Source organism: Acinonyx jubatus, chromosome D2 (assembly GCF_027475565.1).
Source record: "Acinonyx jubatus isolate Ajub_Pintada_27869175 chromosome D2, VMU_Ajub_asm_v1.0, whole genome shotgun sequence".
NCBI classification, from domain to species: Eukaryota; Metazoa; Chordata; class Mammalia; order Carnivora; family Felidae; genus Acinonyx; species Acinonyx jubatus.
The window spans coordinates 40,104,230-40,124,326 of NC_069393.1; the positions used below are offsets into that span (position 1 = coordinate 40,104,230).

Below are 20,097 nucleotides of genomic sequence, written 5' to 3' on the forward strand. Positions count from 1 at the left end.
CTTCATTTCTGCCTCTAAGAGCTTTCTGATCACTCAGAATCACAATGTAACTGTTTACATGCCTGCTCCCCACCCTTTTCCTAAACTCGATTTTGAATTCCTAGGGACCTGGCAAGGCCATCTCTATATTCCTAGAATTTATCTCAGGGCTTGACACGTAGCAGATGCTTAATGCGTGCTTTCTGAGTGTTATAATAGTTATAACAATAATGGCTATACCAACATCACTGCACATGCATATCTTTAGCCTGATAAGGTAAACACCACCTTGTAGCTCCATACCTGTAATATTGTGTTTAGAGATAGATGATAAAAGAAAAAAAAAAAAAAAACGTATCTATACTTATGGAAATGGACCTGAGGTTCACTGCTGAAGATCAGAGTACTTTTTTTTTTATGTTCATGTGAACATGTTCAAGTTCGTATGTTCAAGTGAAAAGTAAATAGATACCTTTAGTAAACATTTATATTTTGTTTACTCAAGAACTTTCTCCCAGATTCAAATCCCTCACCTGTCAAATGTTCACAGAGATGATATTCAAAATATTTAATACACAGTATGGAAATGATGGGACTAGTCAGAATAAATCTACCCATAGCTGGAGCAGAGTCAGTGGGATCAATGGTATGACTAGTTGAGTCTGAGAACCAGTTTGTGGAGGAAGAATAGGTTTGGGGAGAAAGAGCAAGACTTGGGCCTTCTACAAGTTTATTTTTAGTTGCCTTTGACATATCCATCAGGAAGAAAAAGGCAGGTTGAGTTCAGAAAAACCAGTGGACTAGAGGGATGACTTTGAGAGTTATTGACATGTAAGTGATATCAGACAAGATCACCCAAAGTGGCTGGATCTCAGAGAATTACCCGGAAAGCTGGTTAACAGAGCACCCCACCATGCACTTCCAGTTTCTGATGCAGTAAGTTTCGGATGGGACTCATAAATTATTACTAATACATTCCCAGATAATGCTGCTGCTGCTGGTCATGGGACCACTCCTGAAGTAGCACTCACCGGGGAATATGTAAAAATGGGGGGGGAGGAGGGGAAAAAAAGGTTTGTAGGAAGCAGTATAGTGGAACAGGTCAGGCTGCATTGGTTTGAGTCCAGAAGCTACCAGATAAGAGCCGTGTGACCTTGGGCCAATGATATAACTCTCTAAGACTTAATTTCTACATTTGTAAAACAAAGTAAATAATAGCATATATTCATAATGTTTTTTCCTAAAGTTTATTTATTTATTGAGAGAGAGAACATGCGTGCATGAGCAGGGGAGGGGCAGAGAGAGGGAGAAGAGAGAGGATAGGATCCCAAGCAGGCTCCATGCTGTCAGCACAGAGCCAGATGTAGGGTTCGATCCCACCAACTGTGAGATCCATGACTTGAGCCGAAATCAAGAGTAGGAGGCTTAAACACTGAGCCACCCAGGTGTCCCTTTTAAAGCCCCCCCCAAAAAAAATAGCTAATGGAAAATGCTTAGCACAGTGCTGAATATATGTTTGGAATTATTTGAAGACTAGTTCTTAAGCCATCTGGCTTTTAAGTTACAGGAGACAGGTGGCAAAGACTAAAAAGCAAGAGGAACTTCAACATTATGTGGTAACATGGAAGCCAGTAAAAGAGGTGGGAGTGGTTAAGAGTGTTAGGTACTTCTGAGAGTTCAGAGAAGATGAGAAAAAATATGTAAACATCCATTGGATTTAGAGGTAGCTGGTGATATAGACAAACCATTTCAGTGGAGTGACATGTGGGGCAGAGATGGTGCCTATGAAGCTTACAGCATAGTGCCTATCAGAAGCCCAAGGACTTGTGACAAGACAAGGGCCTTAGTGACAGAAGCTGCTATTACAACTATTATAGCTGAAAGCGGTTTGTATAGGCATGTGTATGCATGCAGGTAGAAGGAAATATATTCAGCTGTAGGATAAACTGTGAATTCCCAAATAAATGCAATCCCATTGAACAAGCTATGTCTCATGCAGGCTTATTTAGGCTGGTGCAGTTTTTAGAAGCAAGATTTCAAACAGTAAGGTGGCAGGTATGTAATGCAAATTTAATAAGGGTCCTTTCTACATTTGCTATGGGAGTTGATGGCTCTGGGATGCATCAGTAACTGTCAGTCCTCACGGCAGCCCCATGACTCCATTGAACTTTCAGATTCCTTGCCCACACTCTCCATTTCTCCCATACCAGCAAAATGAACAATGTCTGGTCTCTGGCAGCAGGAAGAAAGCTATCTTTGCCTCTTGCCAGTTGAGGAATGGTTTGTTTCCCTTTCAGACACTACTGCATTCTTACAATTTTCCTTGACCATTAAATATTTTATAATTTTTTTTAATGTTGATTTATTTTTGAGAGAGACAGAGAATGAGCAGAGAAGGGGCAGAGAGAGATGGAGACACAGAATCCAAAGCAGGTTCCAGGCTCTGAGCTGTCAGCACAGAGCCCGTTGTGGGGCTCGAACCCTTATGACATGCCCGATAAGTGGCAGATTTCAACCGGAAATGGTAATGTATGACCGTAGGTTTCATTTACAGCGTTCCCATGGAAGACTCTGCTGGGTCCATGACCATATTATGTGGATTCTAGCCTGGAAAGGTATTTTGCTACTCCTAAAAGCTTTTGGATTGCATCTTAACTTTTCTTTGAAAATTCTCATGAACTCAGTGGGGAAGGCAAAAACCGCTGGGTGACTGCGACATTTGCAAGCCAGGAATGTGCAGAATGTGTGTAGGGTTTATGCTGTATGTCACCATTTCCCTTCCCTGGGTGTTTGTGTTCTTCATATCTAGAATTCCTTTTCCTGTGCCGATTAAATCATGCCCATTCAAGACCCAGCTCCAATGCCAACCCTTTGGGAAGCCTTTAGAGATAACTATAGCTTGAATTTGGCTCTCCCTTTATTTTGATTATCTACTGCAATTATTATCTGTAATAGTCTATTTAACACTCTTATTTCTGCAACAAAATCTGTGTTCCCACAGTGTGCAGTGTTGTGCTGGCAACAAAGAAAGCCTCAATAAGTAATATTCAGGTTCAACTTACTACTTAAGGGGGAAAATCATTGTTTTATTTCATTAAAAAATTAACTTTCATTGCAAAATCTGCAGGGATTTCAGTTTCCCAGCCTTACATTTTCTTCCCATTTTTCCTTTAATGAATTAACCACCACTCCTTCCCACTGTGTGTTTAATTACTGTACTGATTGCTTACTATGTATGCTACATGGTGTGGAAAGAATACAAAACTTAAAAGCAAAGCACTCTCCCTGACCTCCCTGGGGATAGAGACCAAAACCCATAAAAATATAAGAAAATACATTAAACTACATATAACAAGTGCCAGATGAGTGGTCTGGACAATTATACAGCTCCTGCAGTCCCAAGGGAATGGACACTAGTTCCTCATGCCAGCACCTGCACTTTCCTGGCCTGAGACCTTGAGCTTTGCTTTTGGGGCTCTTCTTGAGTCCTAAATTCTAAACATTTATTCATATGGTATTTTTTTTATGGAAAGCATGTACACTTTTCCACACAGAACGTTCAGAAAAATGCTCATGTATGAAAAGGTCATTCTTCTATAGGTTCATTGGGTTCATCTCTGTGTCAAGCCATCTGTAAGACTTTGGATCAGAGATGTGAAGACCTGCTCTGTCCCCTCAGGACCTCATGGCCTGGTCAGTTGGGAGATTCACGGGCTAATGCAGTGGAGAGAATGTCTGAGAAGGAGGTACACTGCAGTAAGAGAGAGCCTTGAAACACAAATGGGAATTCATGGGAATAGTAGGCCCCTCCCATCTTAGTTTACTTACCTGGACCTTTGTCCATATGATTTTTGAAGACAGTCTAAAGCTCTATAATAGATGTATTAATCAGGTTACCTTCCTAGAAACAGAAGAATGCCCTTTGAATTTTAATTTTTTTAATGTTTACTTACTTTTGAGATAGAGAGAGAGAGACAGAGCATGAGCAGGGGAGGGGCAGAGAGAGAAGGAGACACAGAATCTAAAGCAGGCTCCAGGCTCTGAGCTGTCAGCACAGATCCCGACACAGGACTCGAACTCAAAGACTGTGAGATCATGACCTGAGCCGAAGTCGGATGCTTAACCGACTGAGTCACCCAGGCGCCCCTGAATTTTAAATACATGACAAAATAGTACCATATACTATACCCAGCTTAGTGTACTAGACCATTTTAAATATATAAACAGGTTCCAAAAATGTTGGGTAAGTTTATAGATGAGAGTTCTATACCTGATTGTTAAGGTGTCTCAAGATTATTTAGGGCCATGAGAGTTTGGAGTTAGATCATATCCATTATGTCATTCACCTAAATGTCCCATGTTTCCTCTTCAGAACAAAATACTCATCTGGGTATATTAAAGCACACTGTATCACCTTAGGGCACAGAAAGAAAATAAACTAGTGCACTCATTTTATTTTTATGTTGTTTGCATTTGTGTTCTATTTTTAAAAAAAAAATTTAATGTTTATTGTTTTTGAGAGAGACAGAGAGAGAGAGAGAGAGAGAGAGAGAGAGAGAGAATGAATGGGGGAGGGGCAGAGACAGAGGGAGACACAGAATCTGAAGCAGGCTCTAGGCTCTGAGCTGTCAGCATAGAGCCCAACACGGGGTTTGAACTCTCGAATGGTGAGATCATGACCTGAGCCAAAGTCAGACTCTTAACCAACTAAGCCACCCAGACACCTCCATTTATGTTCTATTTTAGATGTTTGTAATATATTTTATATGTAAAACAATTAACCAAATATGTACATACAAGCACTTATAGGCAGATATACAAATATTGGAGAGTGTCGTCCAAAATTATTATTGTGTCTTTGTTGAGCTGTGTTTGGTTATGAGTGATAGAAAGCCTAATAGTGATTAGACACTGTTTACTTATTTACTTTATTTACTACTTTATAAAAGTGTGCAGGTGGTCTTAGAGTTAGTGTAACAGCCTAGTGATTCCATTAAGAATTTTTTTTTTATGTTTCCATTGACATATTTGGCATGATGCCTTCAAAGTGTAAAATTTTTACCTCATGGTGAGTTTTATTTACTTTGCCCAATGCCTATGTGATTTTAGGTGAGTAGTGATGTATGAATACTGTATAGTGGAATGTTTATGTAAATTCTAAGGTTTCAAATTTATTGATGATTGCAGTTTACTGATAGAAAGATCAAGTCTAGCATTCTGTTATTTCTTATTATATTAAAATATTAAAAATATTTAACAGTGGTGTTTTATTGAATCCAGTCATTGTAAAGGTATAAGTATGTGTAGTTATGTTAATTTTTGGATTCTCTAAGCTATGGAAACAAAAGACCTGAGTACATCTTAAATCTGACATCTCTGCTCTCCCACCTTGGGCTTTGCAGAGGTGTTTCCTTGGGTCTCTGATCCTCTGTAATGTGCTGATAGATGATACCGTGATAGGGATGGCAGTTGGTAGAATGGGGAGGTAACCACTGGAGACAGCAGTTGTCAGATGGAAACTAATTGATTGTAATTGCTTTGCCATTGTATTGCTCTTGGAGTCTGTAGCTTGTTAAAACCACTGATTATAAAATAAGGACCTCACTTTTTATGCTGTAGGTTATGTTAATGAAAAGCTGTTCTTAGAAGAATGATCAGTGAATATCAATAAATGGATAATAAGAAATTAAAGGAAAACTTAACTAACTGATCATGAGTTAATATACTTCAGCAGGCAGAGTAGCAATCAACTGTGTGGTGTTCCATAGTGAATATTTTGTTCAGAGCTCTTGAATTTTAAATATTTCCCATAGAAAGAGAGATTGATTCTGTGTAACTATTTATTGCATACCGTCTTGAATAACAGATCTTCTCTGTAGAGGAGATCTCCTGGAAAAGGGAAAATGTGTCTGTTTTGCAGAGCCTTTATTTCGTGCCAAGGAATTAACAGACAGATATTTGAAGTGGAAAAATCAATTCCTGTTGTACCACCAAAAAAGGATATTAGAAGTGGGATTTTCAATGCTTACAGTATATGAGCAGTATATGAGTGAGGATTTATGTGAGTCTGAGGGCAATGTTTGTTTTTCCAATATTCCTCAATATTGAAGTAGGTATACTAAAATGGTAACATTGATGTGAAATTATATCTAACTGTTGTAAGATATGCACTAACTTTTATATGATTGTAATGTCTTTAATGATATATCTTTTACTGATGCCATTTGAACTGTTAGTAGTGTTCCAATGATCAGATTTATTGAAGATATTTTGAGCACTAATTGTGATTCATGGCTCAACCTCTGACCTTAAAAAACTCACAGACTAAAGGAACAGATACACGTTTGAACACATGGCTCCTTGCAGCATTGAATGTTGAATGCAGTGATGTGAGTGATAAAAGGTGCTAGGGAGACAAAATGGGAGAATGATGTAAGCTCCGAAGGATTTTGGATGTCTTCCAGCAAAGAAAAAGATGGTCCAGGAAGAAAGAACAATGTGACAGCTCCTGGTGTTTGGGGAAGTAGACACATAATTGGAAATAAAGTTGTGTCTTAAGGTACAGGAAGATGACACTAGAGGGCAAAATTCCACGTGGCCTATATCTTTCACTGAGGAATTTGGAGTTATTATGGGAATTGGACCCACTGAGGATTTTTAGATGTGTGAAGGACATGAGCAGATTTCCTTTGAGGACAATCACTTTCTCCTCAGTTTGGATAATAACAGGAAGAGGCTCATAGTGAGTTCCAGTAACTAAATTGGTACAATAACCCATGCTATTGAGCATTATTATTAATCTAGGTCTATGAAAAGGAAACTAAAGGAGCTTAAATGCAGAATCATTTCTTCATCTTTGACTTTTTAAATATATTTTTTCTCGAATCGGTAGGATTGGTGCTAATACATTAGTTGCTTAGAAGTCTGAAATTAGAAAGTCTCTACATGTGATAACAGAGTCTGTGTCCAGTAGGTAGCACATACTTATGGCTAGTTTCATATTTGGAAAGAGGATGTAGACATACAGCTTAACTTAAAACTGTAAGTAATTACAATTTTAAAAATCAATGTTTACAACAACGCTTAAAAAATGACAATAATTTGGTCCTGTTAGATATCTACCAGAAACATTCTTCACATTTGAGGTCCTGTTTAAGAATTTGGAACATTTGTATTTTAATCACATAAGAAAAGGAGAATGTGAAAGAATAATTGGTTCAGCCATTAGCCAATTAGACCTGTAACTAAAAACAAACAACTCCAAGAAACTGACGTTGGTTTCCACAGAACAGTCACAATATGCACGGATCAGATGTTTCCTGGCATTTGGCAACAATAAGGGGAAGGAGATGCTTCCATACCACTTGTTTCCATACAACTGAAATTTATGGAAGTGGATTTGAGGTGTTTGTAGAATCATTCACCTTGTACTATTAGTGTGTCCTCAGATGGGGCTTCTACAGTGATTCCAATTGTTAAAGTCTAGTGGAGAAATAAGATAACTGAATATAGGGCTTGTCTTAGGGCTGGTGTTTTGGAGGCTGGGAATCAAGGCACCTGCAGATTCAGTATCTGGTGGGGACTCTCGTGGTCCGTAGAGCCCTGCCTTCTCACTGCATCTTCACATGACTGGAATGGGTGCTGGAGTTTTCTCGGGCCCCTTTTATAACGGCACTAATCCCATTCATGACCCAGTCACCTCCTATAGGCCCACCTCCTGATACCATCTTATTGTGACTAGGTTTCAATATGTGGATTTGGGGAGATGCACAACATTCAGTCATAAAGTGGTCCTGTCCAGTTGCATTTCTTCAGTCCCAGAATGCACTGCTGACGCGGGTTCTTTGTGTGCTTCCCTTGACAGATACAACGACATATTCCACTGAGCGTTCTGAGCACTTCAAACCCTGCCGAGACAAGGACCTCGCATACTGTCTCAATGATGGCGAGTGCTTTGTGATCGAAACCCTGACGGGATCCCATAAACATTGTCGGTAAGCCATTCACAGCTGGCACCGGGGACAGGCCCTCAGAGAGGGCAGAGCTCTGCGACTGTACATGTCATTCAATGGCAGAATCAGGAGTCTTCATATGAGAAGGGACAAAGCCGGTAGCTTTAGTATTTGAGGAAGGTGAAACTGAATTCAAGTAGACAAGATTTGAGTTTCACTTGACTAAAGAAAGGAAATTTACTTTTATGTCTTCTAATTTAATAGAAATAATGATGTACTTGCTTTAGAAGCCTGCATTTTTGGTGCAGGACTTAAGTATGTTGGCTTGTTCTCAGAAATAATCCCTTCCTGCAAAACTACAGACTGTAGCCCAACAGAGCAAACTGCTCATCTAAGATCTAGCGTCTCAGTGTTGACTGTGAACTAAGGCCCAGACTGTAACTGTGTCCAGAGAAAACTGTATCTCATCTTGATTCTGCCCTTGTTTGTTAATTTCATTATTTTTTTAACACCTCTCGTGACGAAGCATTCTCCAGCCAGATGTTGTAAATGAAATCATAGTCCTGTTATAGTCTAGGTAGAGAGCTACTTAGGGAAAATTCCCAATAGAGATCAGGAGATGTTTAGTTGGTTTTTAGAAACTTAAGGTTATATAAATACTAAAAATAAAAACAAATGGAGATAAATAGTGCAGTAGTAGGTACTGCAGCTTTAAGGTTCCATAGAAGAATCAAATTAGCATCCAAAACATATTTCCCACTGAGCTTTTATTTCTAGCACTACCCTGGTAATTTGTTTTTCATTGCAATTGTATATGCTTCAGTGATCATATGTACCCACACCCCTTTCCTTCTCTTTATTTACTCTTCTCATATGACACAGTTATTAAATTAATTATTCTGAATCATGAAGCATGGAAAATTATGACTTTTTTCTCTACATATTGCTATTATAAAACTTTATTCCATGTAGTTTTATTAAGGTGGCACAGAGAAATGCGTCTGGTAGTTAGGAACTTAGAACATGTTGGCAAATCATGCCTGGCTCTAAGAGCCAGCTGCAGTCCATGAAGAAGATGAGTTGTCATGGTGGGCACACAGGTTTGGAAGAAGTGATAAACGACAGTGGCAGATCTCTGTGAGAGTAACCGTGTATTCTGTCAGGATAAACAGAACTGTGACCTTTCCTCGCCCTTGACAGTATGGCTTCCTTGTGACTCGGAGGCACCATTACATTTATGCCATTTACAAAATTTACACCCCATTTCTGTCCTCTGTGAAATTGGGTTGGGGATGAAGGGGTGTGGGAGTGTTCCTTCCGACATCTCTCTTCTTTGGTTATATTTATTAGGTCAGCGTAGACAGATGGAAATCACACAAGGGACTTTAAAACCCCAAGGGAGATGCCAAGAGTGGTCTATCCATTCAAAGCGTGAATAGTATCCAAGCTCTTATAGCTCCTCAACCATATGTTAAAGGGATCATCATGTGGAAGTGGAAAATGAAATCAATTGAGTTCCTAATTGATTGATGGAGGGGTTAATCAGATGTCTCACCTAAAGCGGTGACTTTCCAGATGGTGTTTTAGGATCAGATCAGGCCCCACACAGTATGCAGGTGGGTGGGATGATCTTTTCCAAAACTGAGAATCTTGAAAATAACAAGATAATTCTTACTCTTTTTCAACATACAGCCTCAGTCTACTCTGTATTAGTTCATGGTGTATCAGTTTACTAGAGCCGCTGGAACAAAGTACCACAGATTGAATGGTTTAAACAAAAGAAATACATTTTCTTACAGGTCTGGAAACTAGAAATCTGAAATCTAGGTGTTGCCAGAGTTGTTTCCTTCAGAGAGCCTTGATGGAAGTGTACCCTCTGAGGTCTCTCTTCTTGGCTTATAGATGACCATCTGCCCCTTGTGTCTTCTCATTTTCTTCCTTCTGTACATGTCTGTATCCAAATTTCCTCTTCTTATAAGGATACCAGTCATATTGGATTAAGATCCACTCTAATGACCTTATTTTAACTTACTTACCTCTATGGAGACCCTCTCTCTAAAGACTCACATTCTGAGGTACTGGAGGTTACGACTTCAACATATTAATTCCTTGGGAGACAGATCCAGTCTATGATATCGGATCTCATGTCTGGAAAAGAAATCTTTTGCTTTTGTGCATATATGCATGTCTAATTCTTTTGCATACACAAGCAGAGATATATCGGTGATTTAGCTGGAACGATGTACATGTATAATAATTTTGATCTTCTGTCTTCATATTTCTTGCATATTTCAGCACAGACAACCTGTTATTTAACATAAAGTCACAACATAGCTAATCATGACAAAAGACCAGCCTACGACAGAATTGGAACTCGAGTAGGTTAATAGATGCCTATAAATCTCTTACTAGAGTGTATGAATAAATCACACATCGCATGTGCCTGCTATTCATCTCCTGGGCTTTGCTGTGAATAAAAAGCTTACATTTGTTCCTGCATCAGCCACTTCTAAGAATTCCCATGTAGTTATTAATAATGTGCGATTTTGTACAGCACTCTATTTAAGTAGTATGTTTCATTCATTCTTCTTATGCCTTCGACAAATGTTTATTGAGCACCTCCTATCACCAAGACATTGTTGAATAAATACATACAGAAATGAACTTAGGAATTAAGTGGTGCTGTACTTTGTAATGCATTTGAAGTAGATGAAGTAGTTCATCGTCAGGAAGTCAGGAAAACAAGGGAAAGTACTTTCACGTGACTGAAATGCTACCGGGGGTATCTTTGTAATGCATTACTAACCGGACTATGTTTCAAGTTAAACACAATTTAGTACATTAGAGTAGCAATATATAGGGGTGTAAGTGAATCCGTCTCTCATTAAATAGTTTCCTTGTGACATTCAAATCTGAGAGAAATCAGATACATTTTTTTTTTAGTATTTTAATAGTAAATTGCAATGCTATGATTGTGATTCCATGGAATCAATTTTTTTCTATGTTGAAAAAGACCGATCATGCTGTAACACTTTTCTGTGTACTTGGCAAAGAAAAACAAAAGCAAAACTACCTAAATCTCTCTGAAAGAGATCCTGAAAATAGTGTGTGTTCAAAAGAGTGAAAGTTGAGATGAGGGAAGTTTCATATTTTTACTTTGTTATTTTCTCACTCTTTAGTGTATTTTTAGGTCTTTCATAAGGCCATTTTTAGTATTTAGAAATTACAGAGCAAGCTAATGAAAATTTAAGAGCAACACCAAGATTCTAAAAATAACTTGAAAGAGGGAATTTTAAAGGAAGATAGGGGTGTCTGGGTGGCTCAGTCGGTTGAGTGTCTGACTTCGGCTCAGGTCATGATCTCACAGTCCGTGAGTTCAAGTCCCATGTCGGGCTCTGTGCTGACAGCTTGGAGCCTGGAGCCTGCTTCAGAGCCTGTGTCTCCGTCTCTCTCTGCTCCTCCCCTACTTGTGTGTGTGTGCTCACTTGCGCTCTCTCTCTCTCTCTCTCTCTCTGTCTTTCTCAAAAATAAATAAACATTAACAAGTTAAAAAAATAAAGCAAATGGTTTGGTGAGGGTAGAATAGGAGCACATTCTAATTCACTACCTGAGGGAGTACAGTTTGTTAAATATCTTCTGTATGTAATGTTTCAGTATGTTTCAAAATATTGTTTCTAAAAGTTTAGTGTACAGAGATGTATAGGTAGATTTATTTGTAAGGATGTTCACCACAGATTTATTTGTAATAGGAAAGAAAAAGCCTGAATTTATAAATCTATATAAATTAGAATATATCTATACATTGAACGAATTCAACCTAAGTGGAATTTTCATAAGGTTTTAGGGACATGAATGTGCTCATTATATCATGTTATATATGAAAATTGTGATATTATAAAGTTGAACATATAATAGCAATCCAATTCTAAAAATGAACCTTAGGAAAAAGACTAATAGGTTTTACAACTATTTTCTTCTTCAAACTTTATGAATTTTCTAAGAGCTGCACATTGCACATGTATTTCATTTATGTAATAACTAGTTAAGACAGTTGACCCTTGCTTCTCATCTTTCCATTAAGAAAGATAGATAGTGTCCCTGTCTCTGTAAAATCAAGGTCATTATAATTCACTATTATTAGGCTGATAAGAGAACTTTCAATTAAGCCCTTCCAGATTAAATACTACCAAGTCTATTTGAATGTGTCTGTTCTTTCTTTTATTAATAATTCATTTACACTCTTTACACTAATTCTTTTCCATGCTGAATTCATGTGTTTTGAAACATTAAAAAATGGATTAAAGAACAGAAAGATACATTGTACGGAAATAAATCTGGGTGCCAAGGAATGCCACGTCACTAGAAACTCCTTGAATCAAAATATTCTGAATGAAAGCAGGGTATTCTCTAATATATTTATTTTTTATGTCATTTCTAGAAATTTTAAGGACTTGGGAAATGGTACTATCTGTAATCTCTTTCACTAGAGTCAAAGAGGTAACCACTGTAACTGAGAAGACTGTGGGCATTTGGCTGGGCCAAACGTGTTTTGAGGCCAAATTCAAGTTGAAAGGATGTGCCTCTTCTGAATTGAAGCTCATTAGGTGTTTTGCCAGCCTTGCTGTAAAAATGGATTTTCAAAACTTTGGAAAAGATAACATTTGAGCTGAATTTGATCTGTAGTGATCATTGTGGAAATTTGTCAAGCAATTCACTGGAAGAAGTTTGAATCGCTTGAAATATGGGACTGCTAGAAAAAGAGAGAAGCAGTCTAAGGCAACCATTGCCCAAGGCAATACTTCCATAAAGGGGCTGATGGCCTGGGCAGTGATCTGGGTGAAATGTTTGCAGGACTTGGGAGCAGGGAAAGAAATTAAAAGGAGGGGGAGCCCTCTAGGAGTTGCTGTTCCTTTGTGTCATTCTGCCTGAGTAGGTTTTGAAATCAAAGCTTCCATTTTTAAGAGAATTGACTGGGCACAATGTAACCATTTTCTGATGATGTACTGTATAAAATTACAGGACCATCCCTGTCAGAGCTTTGCCTCATCACTTTGGAGGTCCATTAGCTCTCCCACCCAGTGAGGGTCCTCTTTATCAAATGGTTCTCCAGTAAGTGCTCTGAGAGCAGCAGCTAATGATTCCCTGTGGTTGACGCAAGTCAGAATGGAAATGGAGTTTGGCACACATCCCTGAACTCCATTGATGGGAGGTGTTGGAGGCTGAAATACCTCTAACTCCAGGCCTAGTGGCAAGAACCCCTGCAGAATGGAATTGCATTACAGGGTGAAGGGCTTCAGAAGAATTGTCAAGTTCATCAGACAAATGTTCATGAAAATGTTTGCCGCAGTCCAGACATAATTTGAGTAATTTGCAATAGCCATGTTAATAACGAACTGTGCACTGATTGCCCCTGATAAGAAGAAATGAGCCAAGGTATAACCATTTTTCCCTTCTTCTCTGTGAATGGAGCTTATCAAAATAGTCTCATTGGTTCCAAAAGCAAAGAAAAACAACACGGTGGGCATAATTTTGCAACTGCGTGACACTCAGGCATTAGTTTACTTAGTTTAAACCATATGCACTGGACCCAAGCTGGTATTCTTCAAGGGCCACATAAAGATCATAAGATCTGAGAAGCACATGTAATGGAAAATAAAAACATATTTTTTAGTTAATGCCCAAAGATTCTTACCTTATTTTGATGTTTTCTAAATTGATTGGCAGCTCTACTTGAAGCATGAAATGGTGTTTCCTAAGGTGGTTGTTCTGATTTGGGTTTCTTGTTACATCAAAGATTGTCGTAAATGTGTTTTTAAATAGCTTCCTTATATGATTTGAGAGGTACATGAGGCAAATGTGAGCATTCAAGACAGACTGAGTTAAAAACTCTGCTCAGCTTTACACTGGGTGTATGAGGGGTTTTTTTGCAAGTCATTTAATCAGAACCTTCAGTCCTTTATTTAAGACAGACAGACAAATACTTGCCCCAAAGATTGATACAAGAATTGAAAGCAGCAACATCTAGAAAATTCCAAATAGACAATAGCCACTATGTATATGCTTTTCTCAGTTCTTTCCTCTTCTTCCCTTCTGCTTATATTGAAACCAAAGCAAAGCATGTTTGCTGGAATCCTGTGAGAGAAGTTGGGTGGGTATCATCTGTGTATTTATTTATTTATTTATTTATTTATTCATTCATTCATTCATTCATTCCTTCCTTCATTCATTCATTTGAGAGACAGGGAGAGAGAAAGAGAGAGAGAATGAATGAGCAGGGGAGTGGGGGAGAGATATAGAATATTAAGCCGGCTCCACTGCAGCGAGGAGCCCTACGTGGGCTCCATCACACCACCCTGGAATCATGACCTGATCTGAAATCAAGAATCAGATGGTCAACCAACCAAACCATCCAGGCTCCCCTCATCTGTGTGTTTAATTAAGAGGAGACTTAGGTTTTAAAAGGGGAGAAAGGCATGCCAGGGGATTCCTTGTGTGTTCAGAGGACTTAGGCTCCTCACTGCTAATTCTGATACTCTGACAAATCAGCAATTTCTGTTATTTCTCCCAATTCTTCAACCAGTTCTTGCTTTTCCAAGATTTTCTTCTTGCAGAATATAGCTTTAAGAGGAAAAAAAAGACATCCTTCCTTTCCTAGGTCATCAGTATAACTTGCCGTAATTGTGTTGACCATTCCCATTTGGACTGGTGGGTTAGCGTCAGTACTCTACCACTAAGTAGTAGATGAACAAATTATACATATTCTCTGAGACTCAGTTTTCTTATCTATTAAATGGGAACAAGAATATGACTACTTTACAGGATCGCTGTGAGGGTTGATACAAATAAAATGTACTTGTCTGGTATAAACACTGAATTTAATGGAGTCAGTGGGGTATAATATAAGAGGGTGTGTCTGTTGGTTTTTGTCTGCACAGCTTTGTTTTCAGGTCATTTGACTTGAGCCAGGGTTTCTGGATGGGTACTCAGAGTCTCCTAACCACATAAAGTTTAGCTTAGAACTACTAAGGAGAGTTAAACTGACTCAGGTGAATTTTTGAAAAACACAGTAATAACTGATCATGGGCTGGAACACTTTTCAGAGTCAAGGGCCATTATAATTATTCAAGCAGTAAACTTAGGGGAAAAGCAGGAACAAGAGGCTACGGTTTGTTAGGCAAATTCTCCCTCTTCTGTAGATAGGAATATGCAGAAAGCTCCCCTTTCCTCTAACTGTTCAGGCCATTCTGACTGAGGACCCTCCACAGCACCCCTGGATGTGCCCCCCACCCCTACGTACAAGCTTCTTGTGCATGGCCTGCTGGGTTGCAGTGAGTTGGCATCTCCCCCACTCAGCCAGAATAATGTGATCACATTTGCCATAATTTAAGTGAATTATGGATTCTTTCACCAAATTTATTTGTTTTGAATATTGAGAACATATCCATAAATATCCTTGTAGCTAGAGACAGTCTGTACAGATATGAACAACATTAGACATGGTAACACAGGCCCTGCCGTGCAGGCTTCTCAGGCAAACATTCCAGTAAGAAAAAAACAAACAGGACAAAGATGGCTGGGATGTTCTGCCTAGGCTCCTGGGGCAATGAGAGAACATGCACGATCCTCCCGCCATCTACCCGTCTACTAATTTTAGAACATTGGGCAGCATTTCCATCTTCCTGAGGATGGTGTCTTTTCAATTCACTTTGGTTTAGCATCTTTGAAAAAAATGTAAAAGAATATTTAAGGACCAGATCACATTATCTATATCTATCATCTGTATCTGTATCTATATATACATATATATGTATATACGTATATAAATATGTATATGTAGGTATGTGTGTATATATATGTATATATATGTGTGTGTGTATATATATATAGTGTGTGTGTGTGTGTGTGTGTGTGTGTTCCTCAACACACCGTAGGTGTTTAAGTTCCTCAACATACCGTAATCTGAATGGCCATATAGGTTGTTATCCAAACCAAAAATATTTGAGATGTAATGGCCAGTTTTAATAATTTCTTCTCTAAAATAAGCATAAACCAGGAATACCTTAAGCTAAGTGGGGCACATGGTTGCCCTAATTACAATTCAGATAAAACTCAAATTCATGGAAAAACATGTAGGCTATATGTATTTTCCTTAATATAAATTTCACAGGATTGTACAATCCGAATCAGCTGAGCATTCCCTGAGTCACCAAGTACTGAATAAGAAGGCAGAGCAGGGACTCCCAGAGCCCAGGCTCTCTCCACTGTACCCCAAATCTATGGAAGTATACGTCAACATCCAGTTAGTGTTGTCTTTAGTTACCCTTGTGCCTCGCCATTCTTTGTGAAAACTAAAAAATGTGGCTAGAGAAAGAAGCAGCTGAAGACAGCATTTCTAAAGTATATCTTGGAGTGCATCTCTATAAATCTATTTTTTTATGATCACAGCTATTCTCATGGTTTAATGAATATCAGGAAAATTAGTCTGGTTTAAGCCGATTCAGTGCTATGCACATACACACGTATGTATATGGAATATTTACTAAGTATCTGCTGTCGAGCAGGACACTGAGGTCCAACGGTAAATGAGAAGAAAGCATCCCTTTCTTTATAGAAGTTGCTGTTAGTTGGAGCACGAGGAAGTCCCCACAATCTAGTGTGACAGGTTTCCATGGTGGGCAAACACTGACAATCACTGAGTACCAAAGGTTACACTTGAGATAGGAGGGAATTCCTTACCAGAATGGTAACTTAGAAGGAATATCTTCATCAAGTATATTTCATACAAAACCCCCTTTTCAAGTTTAAAAAAAATGAGAAATTAACAATAAAATTAAAAGATGAAACAGGAGATAAATGAAAGTATTAAGCGTGATTTGAGGAAAATCTTGTTCAGAGATAGATGTGACATGTGGTGATACAAAATATGCTTATAGTTATATATGTCATATGTGGGAGGTATAGAATGTATGCTTAGTCAATCCTACATACACTAAAATGTTAAGTGGCAGTTTGATACATTATTTCCATTATTCTACCAATGTTTATTAAGCACATTCAGTGTTTAATGTCCAATGGAATGTAATAGGAGTGTAGGGATAAATGTGCTCAGAAAAACTAAGAGAAGGATTGAGATGGACATATTCTAGTTCAGTTCAACATGACAAGTTCTGTGATCTGTATCATCCAATGTATATGATCTGTATGTACTTAGCTCATAGCTGCATAGGAGACCCCAAAAACCAGTTGTCAGTCCTAAAGCCAGGAAGAGCTTCTGAAAGGAAGTAACATGAATTTGCACTTGGAAGGATAAAGAGCCTCCTCCTTCCTCAGTTGGGAGCTTGTTCTTGCTTGCCAACAAAGGCATAGAGAGTTGAGCTGCTATTGGAGAAAATTCCCTTAAAGTCCCAGGCAGGAAATTTCAAATGTATTTTACGTGCAATTAAGAATAATCAGTTTATGTCATAAATTCTTTCTTCAGTTGGACACTTCTTTTCTGATTTATTTCCTCTCTTGTGTCCAGATGGTTATCAACAACATGTCAGGACATAATGACATCTTTAATTTCATTCCCTTAAAATCTGGAATTTTATGGTGAGTGGAAAGAACAGACAAGAGTATGAGTTTAATTTTTATTTTTTTAATTTTTATTTTGAGAGAGAATGAGGGTGAGTGGGGAGGGGCACAGGGGGAGAGAGAATTCCAAGCAGGTTCCATGATCAGCATGGAGCCTGACAAGGAGCCTGATGTGGGGCTTGAACTCATGACCGTGAAATTATGACCTGAGCCAAAAGCAAGAGCTGGATACTTAACCCACTGAGCCCTCCTGGTTCCCCAAGACTATGGTTTTTCAAGCCTGTATCATATTGATTAAATTATGAAATCAAGATTCCTTTTATTTACACAAAATTAATTTATAATTTTTATCTACATATATGAAATATTTGCAGAAACCTTTTAATATCTATAATCTAAAATTAATTTATTAACATCTTAAGTATAAGTAATGATTTTCTGGCACTCAGATTTTCCTAACAAATTAAACATATCCGTTTAAGGATGCCTTGACCATCAAGCATTGTGGAATTATTCAAGGAGAATCTAAAGGAGCTAAGATACTTGTTGGCATATTCAAGTAAAATGTCCTTCATTTTTGCAACTAAAAAGTATTTCTTTTCTCTAGCAGCTGTGAGGCTCATAGGAGGTCAAAGTAAGATAACAATATAGAGATTCCCTTCTAATGCATCAGATGGCATTTTGGCATTTACAGTGATCTGCACAAGAAAGAAAGGTTGTAAGAATTCAACCAGAGAAAGAAAGGTTGTAAGAATTCCTGAGACAAGGTGGCTTTCTAGTTCCTCAAAGGCTACTTTTTCATTCGAACACATCATAAATGCAGTTATAGCTCACATCAGGGAAAGGAGTTACTATTTCAACAGAAGACTTCATTAAACAAACAGACCCCAGGCTTTGGGGCAGAGGGGTGCTCTGAGATGGCAGTGTGGAGAGACCAAAATGATGCCCTGAGCCTGGCCTCCCTGGAGTCCACTAAAAGCACATTCATCCCAATGACCCTGTGCTCCTGAAGGGCAGAAATTCAATTAGGAACTCTCAGCATTGAGCCTTGGAAGGGAGGGGAGTGTATGTTACTGGGAGACTCCACCTCCAGAAGAAGAACATACTCCAGCAGTTACAAAATCCAGGCTAATAATAGGACAATGGAGAGCGAATAATGCTAGGTTGGAAAGAACTGCAGAAAGGATGAGCTGATAAAGCATCTACTTTAAATAAGGTCATAATTTTGCCACAGTTTCGGGTGTGCTGGGCTAATTTACAGCTACAATTGAAGTCACACTGAGGCCTTACTCTCTGCAACAAGGTTTTATTTTCAGTGCTCTGGAAAGCTCTTTCCTTTCTGCCTGGGTTAGCATATGTGAAAGAAATAATGATTGTTTTAATGATATTAAATAGTAGCTTTGATCTCTTTCCCCTACAAGCTAACCAAAACATTATCTGGATGTATGAAGTGATTCATTTGTGAACAAAATTTCTGTTTCTATTATAATATTCCTGTTCACCTACCTGACTCTCCCACTAGGCTGTGAGTTCATCTTTGCTTCTGGAACCTGCTACCTACTCACTAAAGATCCATTTTATAAATGAAAAGAACTCTAGGTAATACCTACCACCTGCCTTTTTCAGAGGATAGAATTGGGGTGTTAAACAGGAGACCATGAAAATGCTAACATCCATCTATTATTTCACACCTACTAAGTGCAAGGTGAAAGTTTTAACCCTTGATACACTGCTTCATGATTGCCTACACTGTCCTCATTTTACATCTGCAAAAGAATGTTGTTATCACCATTTGATGTCATGAAGGAGGCTCAGAGATGGAAGGTAGCTTCTTCAAGGATGTGCAGCCAGTAGGCAGCAGGAGTGAGCACCAATCTGTTTTGTTTGCCTGTCAAGCTCTGGATCTTTCAATCTCCTCAAACTTATGTCATTATAAGAATCACTGAAGGAGAAGGTTAAAAATGTAGATTCTCAGGCTCCCCTTCTAAAGCTTCTGATTCAGGTCTTAAGATGGCACCCAAGAATCATGCCTTCGATGATTCCATTATTGAGACAAGTTGGGGGAATAGTGAATGAGACTAGTGTTTCTCAAATTTTGAGTGGGTGAATCCTCTGGAGATTTTGTTCAACTGAAGATTCATGTACAGCAGGTCTGAGGTGAGGCCTGATGTTCTGTATTTCTTTGCTTTGCTTCACTTTTTCTTTCTTTCTTTTTTCTTTTCCTTTCTCTTCTCTTCTCTTCTCTTCTCTTCTCTTCTCTTCTCTTCTCTTCTCTTCTCTTCTCTTCTCTTCTCTTCTCTTCTCTTTTCTTTTCTTTTATTTTCTTTTCTTTTCTTTTCTTTTCTTTTCTTTTCTTTTCAAGAGACAATGAAGGCCAGAGAGAGAGAATCTTAAGCAGGCTCCATGCCCAGGGTAGGGTTCAATCTCACAACTGTGGGATTGTGACCTGAACCAAAAACAAGAGTCAGACACTTAACCGACTGAGCCACCCAGGGGCCCCCTGATATTCTGTATTTCTAACCTTTTTAAAAATGTTTGTTTATTTTTGAGAGAGAGAGAGAGGAACAGAGAGAGAAGGAGACAGAGAATCCAA

The 20,097-nt window shown here is 38.5% G+C and overlaps 1 protein-coding gene across 10 annotated transcripts in view; it reads left to right on the forward strand.

The window, feature by feature from the left end:
• The window catches only part of NRG3 (neuregulin 3), a 1,044,350-nt gene that overhangs the window by 456,701 nt on the left and 567,552 nt on the right, over positions 1 to 20,097 (forward strand). For all 10 annotated transcript variants that reach the window (XM_027062437.2, XM_027062438.2, XM_027062441.2 and 7 more), the window contains exon 2: positions 7,844 to 7,973. In XM_027062437.2, the coding sequence (XP_026918238.1) occupies positions 7,844 to 7,973 (130 nt within the window). The remainder of the gene's footprint in view (positions 1 to 7,843; positions 7,974 to 20,097) is intronic.